Genomic DNA, 17,124 nt, shown 5'->3' with positions numbered 1-17,124 from the left:
CTGGATTGTCAGGAATGTGAGAGCAGCCACAGTTGGTCCTGTTCAGGCCGCCGTAGGATGTTGGTGACAGAGAGGAAATGAATATCTCTGTTACAGATGATTATTGATTATGGATCAGATCACAGACCTCGTCTGAAGGTGAGGGTGGTGTCATCAAGAGTTCCCAGCTCCACTGACCTCATTCACATATTGATCAGGACCTGATCGGAATCCTGATTAGGAGATTAATCACCTGTGATCAGGTGTTATAATGCAGCTCATGTATCCAGATGTTGGATCAGTAGGTTTAACATGAGACTGAATGAGTTCAGCTTCTGTAAAATCTCTTCAAACCTGAGATAAAACATCTCAGCCACAGCTGGAATGTGACCCTGATGTTTGTGAGTCAACACTTTGGTCCAGACCACATGTTATAAAATGTCCTTTAGGCTCCGCCCACATGACTATGTTTCAGTTTTAAACAAACTAATCTCTTCTTCTTTTTTAGTTTAAACTCTTCTCTTCTTCTCTGTTTCCTCCTCCGTCCACTCTCCTCCAGAGTCTTCAGCCTCTAAAACAGAGACTTGCAGAAACGCTGCTGGACCCGTTTTAGTCTAAAACTGCAGGTTGTGTTGTAGTCTGGACGGACACAAACAGAGACCTTTGGAAACGATGATGTAGACGCCCACAGTGGCTCCTGATTGGCTCTTATCAGCCTGGACTACCAGTGGTGAAACAACATGGAGAATGAATGAAAGTGTTACTGACATGCTCAGTGTCCTGAATGGTCATGTGATGTGTGTTAGTATGAACAGAGTAGCAGTGGGGACGTAGTTCCTCTCGTGCAGGGGTGGGGGGTGGGGGGGGCCACAGGGCTCCACCCTAAGACCACTTTTATTTTACTTTCACTCCTTTGGGCCAAATGATTAAACAGCCAACATTTCATTTCATTTCTACGCTGGTGATGCTCAGCTGTACTTGTCCTACAAACCATCTGAATCAGCTGCGTTACCTTCCCTGTACACTTGCCTCTGTGGGGCTCAGGTAAGTTTTCCTCAGCGCTCCTCTGGAACAGAAATCCTTATGGTCCCGAGTCACTCACCGATCTCTCTCTGGATTATTCTGGATCAACTCTTAAAGCTATTCAAGCTCAGTCGTGTCCCCTCCACTTGAGAAATGCATCTAGAATTAGATCTTTTCATGCTTTCATCACGTCCCCTCTGGATTATTATAACGAGTGTTTTCACGTCTTGGCCACAGCTGCAGGTCATCTTCAGCCTCCCTTCCTGCCTCTTTTATTACTGAAATTTTCAGTCTTCATGTTTATGGGCCTGCGTGGCAGCGAGGTCCCCGGCTGAGTCTCCTCAGGTAAGGTCCTGTTAGTTTCTCCCAGGTCTTGATTCTGGACATGAAGTGACGTCCTGTGTCTCTCCTCTGTGTTTCAGAGAAGCTGTACAACTCTCATGGTCCAGAGCTCAGACGGTCTCTCTTCTCTCTCAAACAGCTCTTCCAGGTAACACACACACACTTATTAAAAGCTCTGTTTTATCTCAGATTCAGATATTAGGAAACTGCAGATTTCAGCCTCCAGGCAACAAACTAAACTGACGTGTCAGAACAGGAGAACAACCGTCCCAACAACGGCTTCAGTGTTTTCACATGACTTTAAAATGATGGTTCTCAGGAATAAATCAATAATCAACCTCTTCCTCAGAAGCAAACTCACACACAAACAGAAACAGATTCTCCAGAAACACCAGGATCACACCTCACACTATTGAACCTCATTCACAGGTGACTTACCTGCTGCAGCTGCCGTCATGACAACACACTGTCACTGTACTCCTGATACCCTGATACCCTGATACCCCACAGTACTGTTTACTCCCAACAGTAACAACAGTCAGTCTCTCTCTCTCTCTCTCTCTCTGTTTCCCTCTCTCTCTTTCTCCCTCTCTCTCTCCCTCTCTGTCTCTGTCTCTCTGCCTCTCTCTCTCCCTCTCTCTCTTGCTGTCTCTGCCCCCCCCCCGCTCCAGGATGATAAGGACCTGGTTCCAGAGTTCGTGGCGTCTGAAGGTTTGACATGTTTCATTAAAGTTGGAGCGGAGGCCGACCATAACTACCAGAACTACATCCTGAGAGGTGAGACTCCACCCGGCTGGAAACAGTGCAGTTAAAGGGCTGCTACACCCAACACCTCCGTCTCACACACTGACCTCCTACGTCTACATCCTGGTCCAGTTTGACCAGCGGCGTCAGAGCGTACTGTCAGTGAACTCAACACGCAGCCTCTCTGTCTGCTGCGGTTCCCAGTGTGAGGTTCAGGATCATCAGCAGGATCAGGACAAACAGATTCTGACAGCTGCTCTTTTTTTATTGTAGAGTTTGAACTCCAAACTAAAAACTACTAAAATCATTTACATGAAACAACCATAGAAGGATGGATGTACTGCTCCCAGCTCACAGACACATCCAGCCTGTGATTAGTCACCAACACACACCTGTGTCCCTGAAGGCAGCGTTTTTATCAAATCCATCAGCTGCAGCTCTCGGGCTCAGAGACGTGTCCTGTGAAGCAGCAGCAGCTCAGTCTGAGCCACAGACGATGGAAACACAGAGCTGCAACTTCACACATCCAGCAAACCCACAGAGCTGAGTCAGCTGAGTCAGATCTGTGGTCACAGGCTCCTCTGGAGCTGCTGGAGCCCGGGGTGGAAACCCCACAGCTGCCACTGATCTGTCTGTCTGTCTGTAACTGTCTGTAACTGTCTGTCTGTCCTCAGCTCTCAGTCAGATCATGCTGTTTGTGGACGGTATGAATGGAGTGATAAACCACAACGAGACGGTGCAGTGGCTCTACACACTGACAGGAAGTCTGGTGAGTCCACCACAATAAACTGCAGAGCTTTATTCTGGAAAAACACAGACACGCAGCATTTATTTTGAAAGCTGAGCTCAGGTGTCCAGTCCAACAGGAAGTAGAATCACACAGGACCACATTAACAAACCTGCCAGGACCCAGGTTTAGGAGCTGGGTCTCCTCTGCAGCAGCAGTTGAGTCACATGGTGGAGGAGTCAGTGACATCACAGTGGAGCGGTGGCGCCGCCTGCTGGACACTCGCCGCTGAACATGTTTCTGTCTCCTCAGTCTCGTCTGGTGGTGAAAACGTCTCTGAAGCTGCTCATCGTGTTCGTCGAATATTCAGAGTCCAACAGTCCTCGACTCATCAGCGCTGTCAACACAGTGGACGGGCAGAGAGGTGCACACACGCACACACACACACACAAAAACACACACACACCTGGAACACTCTCCAGGTTTGACACTATTGTTTCTAGAATATGTTTACCTGCAGTTTACATCAGTGTGTGTGTGTGTGTGTGTGTGTGTGTGTGTTGTAGGTGTGAAGCCATGGAGTTATGTGATGGAGGTCCTGGAGGAGAGAAACGGCTCAGACACGGAGCTGCTCATGTTCGCCATGACGCTCATCAACAAGGTGAACAGACAAACTGAGACTGAGGAGGAAGGAGTCTGCGTCAAGCAGCTGTAGTAATGTGTGTGTGTGTGTGTGTGTGTGTGTGTGTGTGTGTGTGTGTGTGTGTGTGTGTGTGTGTGTGTGTGTGTGTTCCTGCATCAGACTCTGGCGGCGCTCCCTGACCAGGACTCGTTCTACGATGTGACAGACAGTCTAGAGCAGCTGGGGATGGAGACCATCATCCACAAACACATGAACAACAAGGGGACGGAGCCAGACCTCCGAGCCCAGTTCACTATCTATGAGGTACCAACACACACAACGACACAAACACAACAACAGGCACAACACAACACACAATGTCACAGTAGGTCAGATGTCACAGGAGTAAAGGTGAGAGTTCACTGGTTCCTGTGCAGGAGGTTGATAATCAGATTTTTTTAATCTTACAATATCGAACTGACAGTCTCACGTTAAACTGTAGCTCGTGACGTTGACAGTGAGTGACAGACACAACCGCGTCACATCAGGAGCAGCGCACAGTTACCCACAGACTCACTTCCTCTTTAGCAATTTCACCTACAAAATAAAAGCGCAAGAATGTTTTGGTTTTTTCTGCAATTGTTGTTCAAATAAGCTTTTATTATGAAAAGTTCTGACAGGAAGTTCCAAAGGTTCTGACACGTGCTTGATAGATCTCTGAAACAGCGGAGATATGAAAAAATACCACAAGGCAAACGTTTAAATGTGACTGTGGCCTCACAGTAAAGTAGATTTAAGTTGCATTCTTATCAGTTTCCTTTGATGAAGTTCTGACCCAACATGTACTGGGTCAGAACTTTCCTTACTGTCGACACAGTGTCTGCAGAGTAACAGCAGGAGTTCCCCTGAGCTCCGGTCCCATCATGGAGGACCACTGGTGAATGAGTCACTGTACTGTGTGTGCGTGTGTGTGTGTGTGTGTGTGTGTGTGCGCGCTGCAGACAGCTCTGAAGTACGAGGACGGCGAGGTGGACGACTCCTGCCCCCAGCTCCGCAAAGAGAGAAGGAAGACGGCCGCCAGTGATCAGGAGGGACGGAGGAGCCGCCGCTCGTCCAGTCAAAACCTCCCTGACCTCCTGGCCTCCTCCGCAGGCTCCTCCCCCTCCACCTCCCCCACGCCCCCTGCCTTCCAGTCCTCCTCTGCTGCCAACACCCCCCTCTCACCCGCCATCTCCTCAGCTTCCTCCTCCAGCCCCACAATGGGGCTTGGCAGCAGGGCCTCATCCCCATTGACCTCCGACCCCGGCAGCCCCGCCTTCAGTCCGTCCGGATCTCCTCTGCCCCCCCACACCGCCCCCAACGGTACCATGACCACAGAGCAAGACACAAAGACGCCGTCCAGCCCGTAAGTTATAAACTGTGATCCCTCCTCCTCCCTCCTCCTCCCTCCTCTCCTCTCCTCTCCTCTCCTCCGTCCTCTCCTCCCTCCTCCCTCCTCCCTCTCCTGTCTGAGTTTACCAAGTTTAGACCGACCGAGGAGGGAACGTGTTTTATTTGGATCCAGTTTTTCTCTGAGTTCAATCAGCAGGAATGTTTCTCCTCAGTGGGCACGAGGAGCATTTCTGTGGAGTCGGGGTCTGATCTGATCTCCTGTGGCTTCAGAGGAAGGAGGCAGTTTGATAGTGAGGGTTGATGTCTCCCTCCTCTCCTCTCCTCTCCTCTCCTCCCTCCTCTCTCCTCTCCTCCCTCCTCCCTCCTCCCTCCTCTCTCCTCTCTCTTCTCTCCCCTCCTCCCTCCTCTCTCCTCTCTCCTCTCCTCCCTCCTCCCTCCTCTCTCCTCTCTCCTCTCTCCTCTCTCCTCTCCTCCCCTGTGGGGGGTCAGGGTCTGATCTGATCTTCTGCGGCTTCAGAGGAAGGAGGCAGTTTGATAGTGAGGGTTGATGTCTCCCTCCTCTCCTCTCCTCTCCTCTCCTCCCTCCTCTCTCCTCTCCTCCCTCCTCCCTCCTCCCTCCTCTCTCCTCTCTCTTCTCTCCCCTCCTCCCTCCTCTCTCCTCTCTCCTCTCCTCCCTCCTCCCTCCTCTCTCCTCTCTCCTCTCTCCTCTCTCCTCTCCTCCCCTGTGGGGGGTCAGGGTCTGATCTGATCTTCTGCGGCTTCAGAGGAAGGAGGCAGTTTGATGTCACTGTGAGGTCCCTCACAGCAGCTTTAACTCTTCATGTTTGCATGAACCTGTTTGACCTCTGGACGAGAGCAGGCTCCTCCTCCTCCTCACACCTGAAACATCTGGTTCCTGCTCCTCCAGTCTGGATTTGCTGCTGGTCTCTGTCCTGTACTTCACAGAACAAACTAATTGATTAGTCAAGAAAATAATCTGCAGATTCATCAATAACACAAATAATGTTTCTCCTCTGATCTATCTATCTATCCTTATCTGGTTCTGGTTCTGGTTCTTATTTGGGTGATTTGGTGTTGGTTCTCTGTCTCTGATATAACCACCGGTGTTTCCCCTCTCTCACCCCCTCGCCCCCCCCCTCTGCTGTGGTGTCTCTGGACCACTAGGAGTCGCTCTTTCCTCAGCCACCACATGTCAGCTCTGGGTCTGAGCAGGAAGTCCAGGCTCTTCTCCAAAACCAGCTCCATCTCTGAGGAGCCTTCAGCCAGCTGCAGGTCTGTAGCCCTGAGACTGATCTCAGACCTGCCAACGGGACCTCCGCCTGCTGTGACATCACAGCCCTAACACTTCCTGTTAGCGCCTCCTGCAGGCTGCAGCTTCCATATAAAGACATAGCATAATAATAATAATAATAATAACAATAATAATCTTTATTGTCCACAGATGTGGAAATTTGCATTTGCCTAAATAATAAAGATAATAAGATTAGTAATAGGACCAATAATAAGACTAATAATAATAAAAGACTGTCTGATTTTTTAAAAAAAAGAACAATGAAACTGTTATAATTAGAATTATAACCAACCACCGACTGTCCACATACTTTTGGTCATGTAGACTATTTCAGGAATCACAGGAAGTCCTGTTTATCAGCTGCTGAGTAAACTGTGATAATGATCCAATGATTGGTCAGCGTTTTGGTCACATGGGCCACACTGACCGTTCACTGGCTGACCTGACGACCTCTGACCTTTGACCTCCCCTGTGGAGAAGAGAGGATTTCACCTCAGGTAGCTGTAGAGAGTCAGATCAATATTTTTAAATCAAAAGGATTTTTTTCAGTCAGTCATCTGTTTATACACACACACACACACACACACACACACACACACACACACACACACACACACACGCACGCACAGAGGGACAGAGTGAGTGAACAGCCAACTATGGAGAGAAAGAGTAAAGACTGTGTTCTGCCAGTTCACCTAACTTCTGTGTGTCTGTTTGTGTGTGTCTGTTTGTGTGTGTCTGTTTGTGTGTGTGTGTGTGTGTGTGTGTGTGTGTGTGTGTGTGTGTGTGTGTGTGTGTGTAGCTCGCCCCCCTCAGATGCCTCTCTCCAGGAGAAGTCGTCCCAGTTAAACTCGGAGCAGCTCGGCGCCAGGACAGAGACTAAATCCACTTTCAAGTAAGTGAAGCAGCTGGACTGTTCGGGGATGTAGGGTAACCAGGGTAACCATGGTAACGTAGCTACGGTAACAAGGGCTGAGATGAATGGAGCTTTACTACAAATGTTCCAGTGAAGTGTCTGAAATAATTCAGCAGTGACTGTGGAACCGTCCAGATCAGTTCTGGATCAGTTCTGGACCCTGGGTTATATCTTTAACATCTCTGTGTGATCTTTGGATCATTGTTTTATTTTTTCCCGATCATAATTTCTGGATCTTTTCTGGACCATGAATTCATTATTTCAGGTTTCATATTATTATTAGAACATTTTTATGATCTGAATTTATTTTCTTTATCATCTCTTCATTTCTGGATCATTTCTTTACCCTCTCTGGGTTCTGGATCAGCTCTGGACCTTTGTTAGATATAATTTTTGAGTGACGTCTGGATGATCATGACTCAGACTTCAGCTGTTTGAGGGGGACGAGCTGCAGCTGAGTCTCTCTCTCTCTCTCTCTCTCTCTCTCTCTCCATTATATTGTTTTGTCTGCTGCTCTAATCTTTCTCTCTCTCTTTTTCCTCTCTCTCCTCCCTCGTCTCCTCTTCCTCCTTCCTCCTCCTCCCCCAGCTCAGGGGAGGCTGACAGGCCTTTCTGGTGAGTAAACGTTTCTGAACCGGTCGTTCTTTTTGTTAAAGATGCTTTGGAGGCATTCTTCATCTCTGTTTCTTTCTCTTCATCTCTTCATCTCTTTATTTCTCTCATCATCTCTTTGAGGCAGGAAAAGCTCCAGTCTAAAACTCTGTTCTACTTTCACATCATCAGAAAAGATGAATAACTCTGATTTAGTTACAGTACTGGTCCTGGTCTTGGTCCTGGTCCCTGACCCTGACCCTGACCCTGACCCTGGTCCTGGTCCCTGTATTAATAGACCTGTTGTTCAGTCATGGTGTGTTTCAGTGTGAGGGAGAGAAATATGATGTGTGTGTTGTGTTGAACTGGTGGGAGATTCTCCACACTGTGGTCTGTGATGTTGTCCAGTTCAGTGTGTGTTGTTACCATGGTGACATGTAGTGAATCTGTGCTCACCTGAGGGGAGGTCATCCCTGTCTAACGCAGCAGTTCAGGTGCAGGTGGGATGATGATGGTGCATGAGGACAGAAAGACGTGGAGACCTGTGGAAACTAAACAACCCCCCTCCCCCACCCCCCGGTTGTGTGTGTGTGTGTGTGTGTGCGTGTCTCCTGCTCAGCTCTGTGTTGTGTCTCTGCAGCTCAGATGACTGTAATGTAAATCAGGACAAGCCGGTTCTGAAGAAGTTTCAGTAAGTACTGCTGCAGCCCCACTGCATGCTGGGAGCTGGAGGGAAGACCGCTGGGCTATTCTGCTTCTGTCGGTGCCCTGCTGTGTGTGTGTGTGTGTGTGTGTGTGTGTGTGTGTGTGTGTGCGCGCGCTGCTGGTGGCGGGGCTGACAGGATCCTCTGGTCTTGTGTGGTTTTTATCGGCTGGTGTTTAATCTGCAGCTTGTTTGTTTTGCAGTGAAGAATGAAGATGAATCAGGTTGTTGGTTGTTGTTTTTTACTGATTTGAATGTTTGGGTTTGACTCTGCTCTCACATCCTGTTCATGTGTTCATCTGTCTTTTCTCATCGTCAGCAGACCTCATGTTCAGACTCAGACCAGCAGTGTGTTGGTCCGTCTCCATGGAGACGCGGACTCAGAGGAGTCGGAGCTGGACAGACTCTGAACCTGAGGTTTGATGACGAGAGGAAAGATAGTGTTCAGGGCGTCCCTCTGTTAAAAACTTCATCAATGAAGTGATGAATTCATTAATTCACAGACAGAGTTCTTCCTCTTCTGTCTGAATGAAGCACGTGACAGAGTCGTCTGAACACATTCTGCTGCTGTCGGCTCTGTCTCACCTGCCCCCCTCCCTCCCTGCAGAGGCACATTCCTGCGCAGCCTGGCTGCCACACAGTGGGAGAAGAAGAGAAGAAGTAAACACCTCAGCCAATCCAGGCTGTCCCCGTCTGATGACGTCATAACCCCAAGCCCACAGCCGGCAGCAGAGGAGGGGAGGGGTGTCCTGGATATAGAGCCCTCACGTCACGGTAAATCTTCACACTGTGACAGAATATTTCTCATCTGTTCAACACGTGATCTGTATCAACATCTGGTTCAAGTGATGAGGAAATTTACACTGACCTCAACCTGTGTGTCGTTCCAGCCTCCAGCAGTTCAGACACTAACGGACTCTCAGACGCCCAGAATGACCCTAGTAAGAGACTCATCACCCACTCATACATATCTTCATATAACACATTATAAAACTAGTTATTATGCTCCATAATTAAAATATGAAAACCATCCTAAATTATGTTTAATCCTTTCATGAGTGTAAATGAAACTACAGGCAGATTTTCGGCCCTGAGTAGTGTCTGCAGGTCAAACACAGCTGTGCCCTCCTGTGTCGTCTGAAGCCCCCTGTCAGTTTAACCTTAGAAACACTTTTCTGTAAAGATGCAGTCACTGTGTGTGAGGATAAACTGCTGCAGAGTCCTGCTGTGAACTGATGGAGGTTGTGCTTTTGTGTGTGCAGCGGTGTCTGTGCAGCGTCAGTGCAGCACACTGTCGAACGACAAGAAGTTCCTGCTGGACATGCTTTACTCCAAAACAGCTGCTCCCAACACCACAGAGGAAGAAGGGATCCTCCAGCCCGGTGAGAGAGTCCACTCTGCCACACTGATACTGAACCTCCAGTTTCAGCTGATCTCCTCGATCCTCTGTCACTGAGGTTGATCTTGATGCACAGTCATCTCGAGGTCCCACCCCTCTGTATTTACAGCAGTTGACCTCTGACCTCTGGGAGGAGACTCAGCTCTTTGCAAGGAGGTTTTGTTGTTTGACTCTGAACAGCCTCAGAAAGTGAATCAGTCACCTTTATTAAAACAAATTAAAATCTGCTTCTTCTTCTTGGTTAAACACGTTATCTTCTTTGTCTCTTTCTTCTTCTTTGTTTCTGTTTCTAAAGTGTTTTGTAAGTGACGGGATCATTTAAACTGTCTCTGGTGTGTTTTGTTGGCTCTGGAAATTGAGTCAGAGTGAGACCTCACATCAGACATTTTATATTGTGTTTCTCTCCCTGCAGGTGATGGAGATCAGGGTCGTCGGGGTCATGTGCTGGAGCGTCTGTCCAGCTTCAGAGCATGCTCAGTAGAGCCCTCCAGCCCCAGTGAGAGCAGCGCCTCCCGCAGAGCGGAACTGGAGGGGCTGGAGGGCTCCGCCCAGGCAGCACTGGCCCGCCTGGCTGAAGAAAAACAGGTCAGAATAGAGATGAAGTCGTTACCAGCTGTGACAGCAGGGCTGGCTCTGTGTGTGTGTGTGTGTGTGTTCCTACAAAACCTGTGGATGTGAGTACTTTGGCAGGTGTCTGTCTGTGAGATCAGAGCACCAGTGTTTGCTGACATTAGATCACATGATATTTTGATTAGTGATGAAAGCTAACACTGGAAATGAAGGGTGCGCTATCAGCTAGCTAACATTAGCTAGCTAGACTTTAACTTAAGGCTAAAGTGATAAACTAGCTAACATTAGCTAAACTGTAGCTTAAGGCTAAAGTGATTAGCTAACATCAGCTAACATTAGCCTTCATCTGTGAGTCTCATTCAGACTCGGACTCTTGGGTTTTCGTTGTTGGCCTTTGTGTTGTGGTGTGAAGATGAACACAGGTTCTGGTTCTGCTTTGTCTTTTTGTCCACGTGGACTGGATGTGGACGTATGGATGAAATAAAAATGTATTCATATAAATGGATCATTTGAATGGTGACGTTTATATAAAACTGATGAATGTCTCCTCAGAGCCGTCAACTACGGCAGCAGAGCAGCATCGACGTGGAGAGCCACGCCCGCCGCCTGGAGACCACACAGATGACCCCTCTGGGCCCCGGGGGCCCCACCGATGCCTGGCACCAGCTGCAGCCGAGCGCCGCCGCCCTGCGCATCAAAGACCTGGACTTCTCTGACCTGCTGGACGAGGAGGACATTGACGTCTTGGACATGGACACTTTTGACTCCTCCTCCTCCTGCAGCCTCTCTGGCATCCCTCCCCCTCCTCCTCCTCCCCCAGGCCTGGCTGCTGCTCCTCCTCCTCCACCCCCACCTCCTCCACCAGGGGGTCTGTCTCCTCCCCCACCTCCTCCCCCTCCTCCAGGTGCTCCCCCTCCTCCTCCTCCTCCCCCCTTGTCCTCTCCGGCGGCGCTCTCTCAGAAGAAGAAGAAGACAGTGAAGTTGTTCTGGAAGGAGCTGAAGCAGGCAGACAAACCTCAGAAGTGTCGCTTCGGCCGCGGGACAGTGTGGGCGTCTCTTGACAAGGTGGCGGTGGACACGTCCCGACTGGAACACCTGTTTGAGTCTAAAGCCAAGGACCTCCCCGTCGCCAAGGTAACCAGACCTGTTCCTCATACCTACAGTATGAACACCTTCAGAGTCTGAGCAGCAGCAGATCAGGGTCATTAACTCCATGTGTCTGTGGGTGAATGTACAGAAAGGACCTGAGATGAAAAAGTCTGAGATTCTGGTTCTGGACCCAAAGAGGAGCAACGCCATCAACATCGGTATGACCGTCCTGCCGGCTGTCCACGTCATCAAGACCGCCATCCTCAACTTCGATGAGTTCGCCATCAGCAAGGAGGGGATAGAGGTAAAGAGCACTTCCTGTCTGTGTGGTTGTACTGACTCAGTCTGTGTCCTGCATGAACCAGACCACGCTGACACCCCCCCCCCCTGTCCTGAGCAGAAGATCCTGACCATGACCCCCACAGAAGAGGAGAAGCAGAAGATCCAGGAGGCCCAGCTGGCCAATCCCGACGTCCCTCTGGGCACAGCGGAGCAGTTCCTGTTTAGCCTGGCCTCCATCAGCGCCCTGACCCCCCGCCTGCAGCTCTGGGCCTTTAAACTCAACTACGAGGCTCTGGAGAAGGTAACACTCACTGACCGCCACCAAATGACTGACTGCAGATCTGTGGAGGGGGTCGGGACTCTGACTCCACACAGGAATCCTCCACAGTCCAGTCAGAAGACCAGGATCAGTGTTTAGTCCTCGCTCGCAGGTCGAGGACATTCAGACGCTCATCTATGACATCATTGATGAGGTCATCAGTGTGAGACTGTAACATGTTGATGCACTGACTCTCTGAACCTGTAGCTGCATCACACACAGGGAGAGGCCTGGTGTCAGGACCAGGGTCAGGATCAGCACAGGCCTGGATCATAAGATCATGCGTTTGTTCATTATGATAAATGATAAAAACTCAGTGACAGTCAGACTGAAGTTGGTCTGATAATCACCAGCTGTTTGACTCAGACTGAAGTTGGTCTGAGGTTTGGATGGATCAGCTGAGTCACTTCATATTGCAGCTGCAAACGTCAGCTGTCAATCAATCCCATCAATCAGCTGTTGTGATGTTGTTTTCTTCATGAGACATGAGAGGGAGACTCTAAGACGTCACCGTCCACTGTGGGAAACTTTCACAGCTCAACGGTTCTCTGACATTTTAATCGTCATTTAATATTAAATCATCAGAAATTGATTTAATAAACTGCAGTGGTCATGAAGTGTAGGGACTGATGTTGACTCTGTGATTGTGCCCCCCCCCCCCCCCCGCAGGAGATTGCAGAGCCGCTGTTCGACCTGAAGCTGGGGATGGAGCAGCTGGCTTCCAATCAGACCTTCAGGAGGATCCTGGCGACGCTGCTCGCCATCGGGAACTTCCTCAACAGCTCTAACGTGAGAACGCAAACACATCTGATTCACGTCACCTCCCCACGCATCAGAACACACTGAGGGTTTCACAGGTTAAGGGTCATTAACAACAGAGCCGAGACGTGGTCAGAGCTGGTCTGAACATGTAACCGCTGCCGTAGAGCCGCCCACTTGATGAGGTCACATCAAAGACTCTGAGGTCAGCGGTGTGGTTTTCAGTGAGAGAGGGACACTGACTTCAGGCAGCAGCTGGAGCTCATCTCTAATCTGTGTTGGAAGACAACAGCTTTAATCTGATACTGTGTGTGTGTGTGTGTGTGTGTGTGTGTCCAGGCTAAAGGCTTTGAGCTGGGTTACCTGGAGAAGGTGGTGGAGGTGAAGGACACGGTTCACCGTCAGTCTCTGCTGCATCACACCTGCAGCCTGGTGGTGGAAAAATACCCAGAATCCTCTGATGTGTACTCTGAGATTCCCGCCATCACCCGCTCGGCCAAAGTGAGACTCTACTGTGTTCTTCTGTGTTCTACTGTTCTAGTCTCACCTGCTCTGTGGTGACCAGGTGAGTCTTTTTTTTTTCTCCAGGTGGACTTTGAGCTGCTCTCAGAGAACCTGGTCCAGCTGGAGAGACGCTGCAAAGCATCATGGGACAACCTGAAGGTGGTGGCCAAACATGAAACCAAAGCAGTGCTGAAGAACAAGATGACGGACTTCCTGAAGGACTGCACCCAGAGGATCATCATCCTGAAGGTGGTGCACAGGAGGGTCATCAACAGGTCAGACACACACACACACACACACACACACACACACACACACACACAGCAGAAATTGTATCTGAATCCTGAAGCTGCATTTTGAGCACAGAAGAAGAAACACCCACAAATAATGATCTTTGATCAGGAAGAAACCGACTCATGCTCAGTGATCCTCCTCCTCCTCCAGGTTCCACTCCTTCCTGCTGTTCCTGGGTCAGCCGTCCTCCTCAGTCAGAGACATCAAGGTCACCAGCTTCTGTCGCATCATCAGCGAGTTCGCTCTGGAGTATCGCACCACCAGAGAGCGAGTCCTCACCCTCAAACGAAAGCGAGCCGCTCACCGAGAGAGAACCAAGACCAGAGGCAAGATGATCACCGAGGTAAAGCAGCTGCTGCTGCTGTTCAGAGGTCAGAGGTCACAGGTCTCAGGCACAACATGACAAACCCTGACACTCATGTCTCTGTCAGGTTACTTCAGGTCGTACCTGGACCTTCATCACGCTTCCTGTTCTGTTTCCTGAAGGTTTGTTTGAATGTCCTAACTTCTGTAACAGAACCTCTCTCCTCCTCTTTCTCTCAGACTGAGAAGTTTTCGGGGGCGGTGCCTCGTCAGGACAGTCCCTCCCCAGTGTCCCTGGCTGCGGAGGCGGAGGCGGGTCAGGAGGAGGAGCATGAGAACATGAAGAACCTGCTGATCAACAGCAACAACAGTCTGAGCGCAGACCCGAGAGGCCTGAGACGCTCCAGGGCCGTCCGCAGTAAGTCTCCATAACTCAGTGTGACATCAGCAGGTACAAAGGGACAAAGCTACAACAGAACACAGCTCATGGTAGCTTGAAATAAAGACGCACGGAACGTTTCTGAAAAAAAAAACCCCAAACTTGTGCTTTTATTTTGTAGGCAAAATCTCTAAAGAGGAAGTGATTCTGTGGGTAACTGATGCTGCCATGATGGATCTATTTTGATATGACTGTGTCTGTCATTCACTCTCAAAATGGATAAAGTTTAATAAGCATCTTCAGGTGGGGGGGGGGTCATTATCCATATAATCTGGTGGGCCAGTTATGGCTGCCAGTAGCCGACTGCTAATAGCTGCTAATACAAATACACAAGTATTAACAGTATATTACTTCCTATGGTCACAGTGTCACAGTGTCTTCACCTTTAGATCAGAGTTGATGTTTGCAGCTCATACAGAGCAGCAGCTGTGAGGACAGAACACCTGAAATCTGCAGTGAGGCTGGATTTAATCTGGATCTAGATCTGGTTGTTATTCTCGACCTGGCTCTGGTTGATGTTCTGGTTTTGGTCTGCAGGTCTGGGCAGGGTGAGTCCACCTCAGATGTCTGTAGCCAAAGAAGACGGGACCACCTCCCAGGACGACGCCACAGACGAGATCATGGACCGACTGGTCAAATCCGTCACCCAGAATCCATCAGACAGAGCTTCCAGTCCCAAGACCCGGAAACGGTCCAGACTCAACAGGAAGTCATGTGAGTACACGTCCTGATCACGTGCTGATGGTTGTAGCGTGTTCGGACAGAAATGTAGAAGTGAAGTCTTCATTAACCCTGAACCTCAGCTGCAGTAACAGGTCAAGTCCAGTCCAGGTTCTGGGGGGTTTCTGGTCTTCAGAGGGTGGAGGCCTTGGAGCCTCAGGACGTTCTGGTTCAGACTCCAACTGTGTTGAGACACAACAGCAGCTCTGTGTCCACAACAGGCCGTTATCACTGTTTTCACTTCCTCAGTAAATCCGTTCACAGCAGATAATCCTCACCTCCACACACGACTGCACCGTCCTGGAGGACGCGCCGACCCTCAGGAGTCACACTCAGACCGAAACATCCTGAGAAAGAGTCCAGCACTGTTCAGAGGGCACCTGAAGGTCATAGTTACCTGTGGTCATCACTCTGGATCAGCTGATTCAGTAGGAACCAGTCTGATCCACAGCTTCCTGCTCGGTGCAGGAACCAACCAGAGTCCATCAGCTCTGGAAGAAACACGTGTAGCTTCACATGAAACGTCTGTGGCTCAGTGTGAAGCTTCACCTGGATGAGCCTCCGTCACATCACGATCACAATGGTGATGTTGATTCAGTGTTAAAGATGCAGTTCATGAACCTGCAGCACAGAGCTGAAATAACACGCTGCTAACACACTGAGCACGCTGCTAACATGCTGATCACACTGCCCACACTGCTAACACGCTGCTAACACACTACTTACACACTGACCACAATGCTAACACAATGCTAACATACTGCTAACACACTGATCACACTGCCCACACTGCTAACACGCTGCTAACACACTACTTACACACTGACCACAATGCTAACACAATGCTAACATACTGCTAACACACTGATCACACTGACCACAATGCTAACATGCTGCTAATACAGTGCTAACACAATGCTATCACACTGCTTACACACTGACCACAATGCTAACACACTGATCACACTGCTAACACAATGCTAACACAATGCTAACACACATACTGTTGCTAATGATGTGTTGTCTAGTAGTTCAGTAATTCACGAGGGAATAACGAGACAGGAAGCAGTTTACCTGTGTGTTTGGTTCCATGAGACTCACCTTGTTAAACAGGTGCAGAGGAGGAGGTTGTTGTTGTTGTTGTTGTTGTTAAGTCTTTAAAACAAACAAACGTGATCATGATGATGTGATCTCTAATGTAAAAATGTAGACTACATGAGAGGAAGAGCATCCTGTCACGTGTGCTCGTGTGTGTGTTTCAGTGAGGAGGACTCTGAAGAGCGGTCTCAGTGTGGACGTGGTTCAGGCTCTGGGCCTCAACAACAAGACAGAAGACAAAGTCTGAACAGAGACTCGATCGATCGATCGATTGATCAGTCTGTTGATTAAAGAGACTGAACCCAGACCAGCTGAGCGACAGGAGGAGCAGATTCTGATTCACGTCTTCCTGTGTTTGGAGATTTGTCGACCTGATTGAAACTGAACAAACTTTATTTCCTCCTCTGTTTGGACAAACAGGTTTGAGCGGAGGTGGACACACAAACTTCACCTGAGCATCACAAGTTCCCGCCCTGGAAAATTAAGCCCTGACAGTTTTGAGCCTTGAGATAAAAGAATTGTCTGTGATGTTGAATAAAGTTTTCAAGGTTGAGGTTTAACCTTCAGCTGACACAGGTGATGTGTGCAGGAGGAGGTTTTAATGACCTTTAAAACATGATGGAAAGTCCTTGAAAGTCCTTGAATTTGGAAAGTAAGGGTGAATGTTTCATGTCACAGTGACACAAACTTTAACTAAACAACAAAATCACACAAAAATCACTAATGTGGTACAAAACTGTTGGACACATCACCTGTCACTGCTTCAGCTGTGTGTGTGTGTGTGTGTGTGTGTGTGTGTGTGTGTGTGTGTGTGTGGGGGTGTGTGTGTGTGTGTGTGTGTGTGTGTGTGTGTGTGGGTTCAGGTGTTCTCTCTGTGTGACTCACAGGTGAAAAGCTTCTGCACCTGGACGAGGACTCAGCCTTATGTTGAAAGGTTCAGTGTGTTCCAGGTCAAATTAATAAAGGTTTTTAAAGAATGAAGGCGTTTTCGTTTCTTTATGACGTCATCATTGGTTTC

The 17,124-nt window shown here is 49.1% G+C and overlaps 1 protein-coding gene and 1 long non-coding RNA gene across 7 annotated transcripts in view; one reads left to right on the top strand and one right to left on the bottom strand.

Annotated features, from left to right (window-relative positions):
• The window catches only part of fhod1 (formin homology 2 domain containing 1), a 32,944-nt gene extending 15,857 nt beyond the window's left edge, over window positions 1-17,087 (top strand). Inside the window, exons 4-28 of one of the 6 annotated variants that reach the window (XM_071489895.1) lie at window positions 1,425-1,492; window positions 2,016-2,121; window positions 2,763-2,857; window positions 3,128-3,239; window positions 3,382-3,476; window positions 3,618-3,761; window positions 4,439-4,842; window positions 5,994-6,101; window positions 6,923-7,015; window positions 7,625-7,651; window positions 8,268-8,318; window positions 8,938-9,104; window positions 9,221-9,271; window positions 9,593-9,712; window positions 10,142-10,314; window positions 10,852-11,433; window positions 11,537-11,692; window positions 11,789-11,971; window positions 12,659-12,778; window positions 13,088-13,249; window positions 13,337-13,527; window positions 13,697-13,889; window positions 14,090-14,267; window positions 14,826-15,002; window positions 16,271-17,087. In XM_071489895.1, coding sequence (XP_071345996.1) covers window positions 1,425-1,492; window positions 2,016-2,121; window positions 2,763-2,857; window positions 3,128-3,239; window positions 3,382-3,476; window positions 3,618-3,761; window positions 4,439-4,842; window positions 5,994-6,101; window positions 6,923-7,015; window positions 7,625-7,651; window positions 8,268-8,318; window positions 8,938-9,104; window positions 9,221-9,271; window positions 9,593-9,712; window positions 10,142-10,314; window positions 10,852-11,433; window positions 11,537-11,692; window positions 11,789-11,971; window positions 12,659-12,778; window positions 13,088-13,249; window positions 13,337-13,527; window positions 13,697-13,889; window positions 14,090-14,267; window positions 14,826-15,002; window positions 16,271-16,353 — 3,839 coding nt within the window. In that variant the 3' untranslated portion in view covers window positions 16,354-17,087. The remainder of the gene's footprint in view (window positions 1-1,424; window positions 1,493-2,015; window positions 2,122-2,762; window positions 2,858-3,127; window positions 3,240-3,381; window positions 3,477-3,617; window positions 3,762-4,438; window positions 4,843-5,993; window positions 6,102-6,922; window positions 7,016-7,624; window positions 7,652-8,267; window positions 8,319-8,937; window positions 9,105-9,220; window positions 9,272-9,592; window positions 9,713-10,141; window positions 10,315-10,851; window positions 11,434-11,536; window positions 11,693-11,788; window positions 11,972-12,658; window positions 12,779-13,087; window positions 13,250-13,336; window positions 13,528-13,696; window positions 13,890-14,089; window positions 14,268-14,825; window positions 15,003-16,270) is intronic. The other 5 variants (XM_071489898.1, XM_071489896.1, XM_071489899.1 and 2 more) reach the window with 5 other exon arrangements.
• LOC139628315 (uncharacterized) lies at window positions 15,009-16,156 on the bottom strand. Its single transcript, XR_011692747.1, has 3 exons — window positions 16,110-16,156; window positions 15,287-15,355; window positions 15,009-15,190 (listed from the first exon to the last, which is right to left on the bottom strand). It is a non-coding gene; the product is annotated as an uncharacterized lncRNA (long non-coding RNA).
• Window positions 17,088-17,124: the final 37 nt, after the last annotated feature.

Source organism: Trachinotus anak, unplaced genomic scaffold (genome assembly GCF_046630095.1).
Source record: "Trachinotus anak isolate AG129_WGS33_773 ecotype Australia unplaced genomic scaffold, CSIRO_AGI_Tana_v1 ptg000011l, whole genome shotgun sequence".
Classification (NCBI taxonomy): domain Eukaryota; kingdom Metazoa; phylum Chordata; class Actinopteri; order Carangiformes; family Carangidae; genus Trachinotus; species Trachinotus anak.
This window is presented reverse-complemented; position numbering and strand designations above follow the sequence as displayed.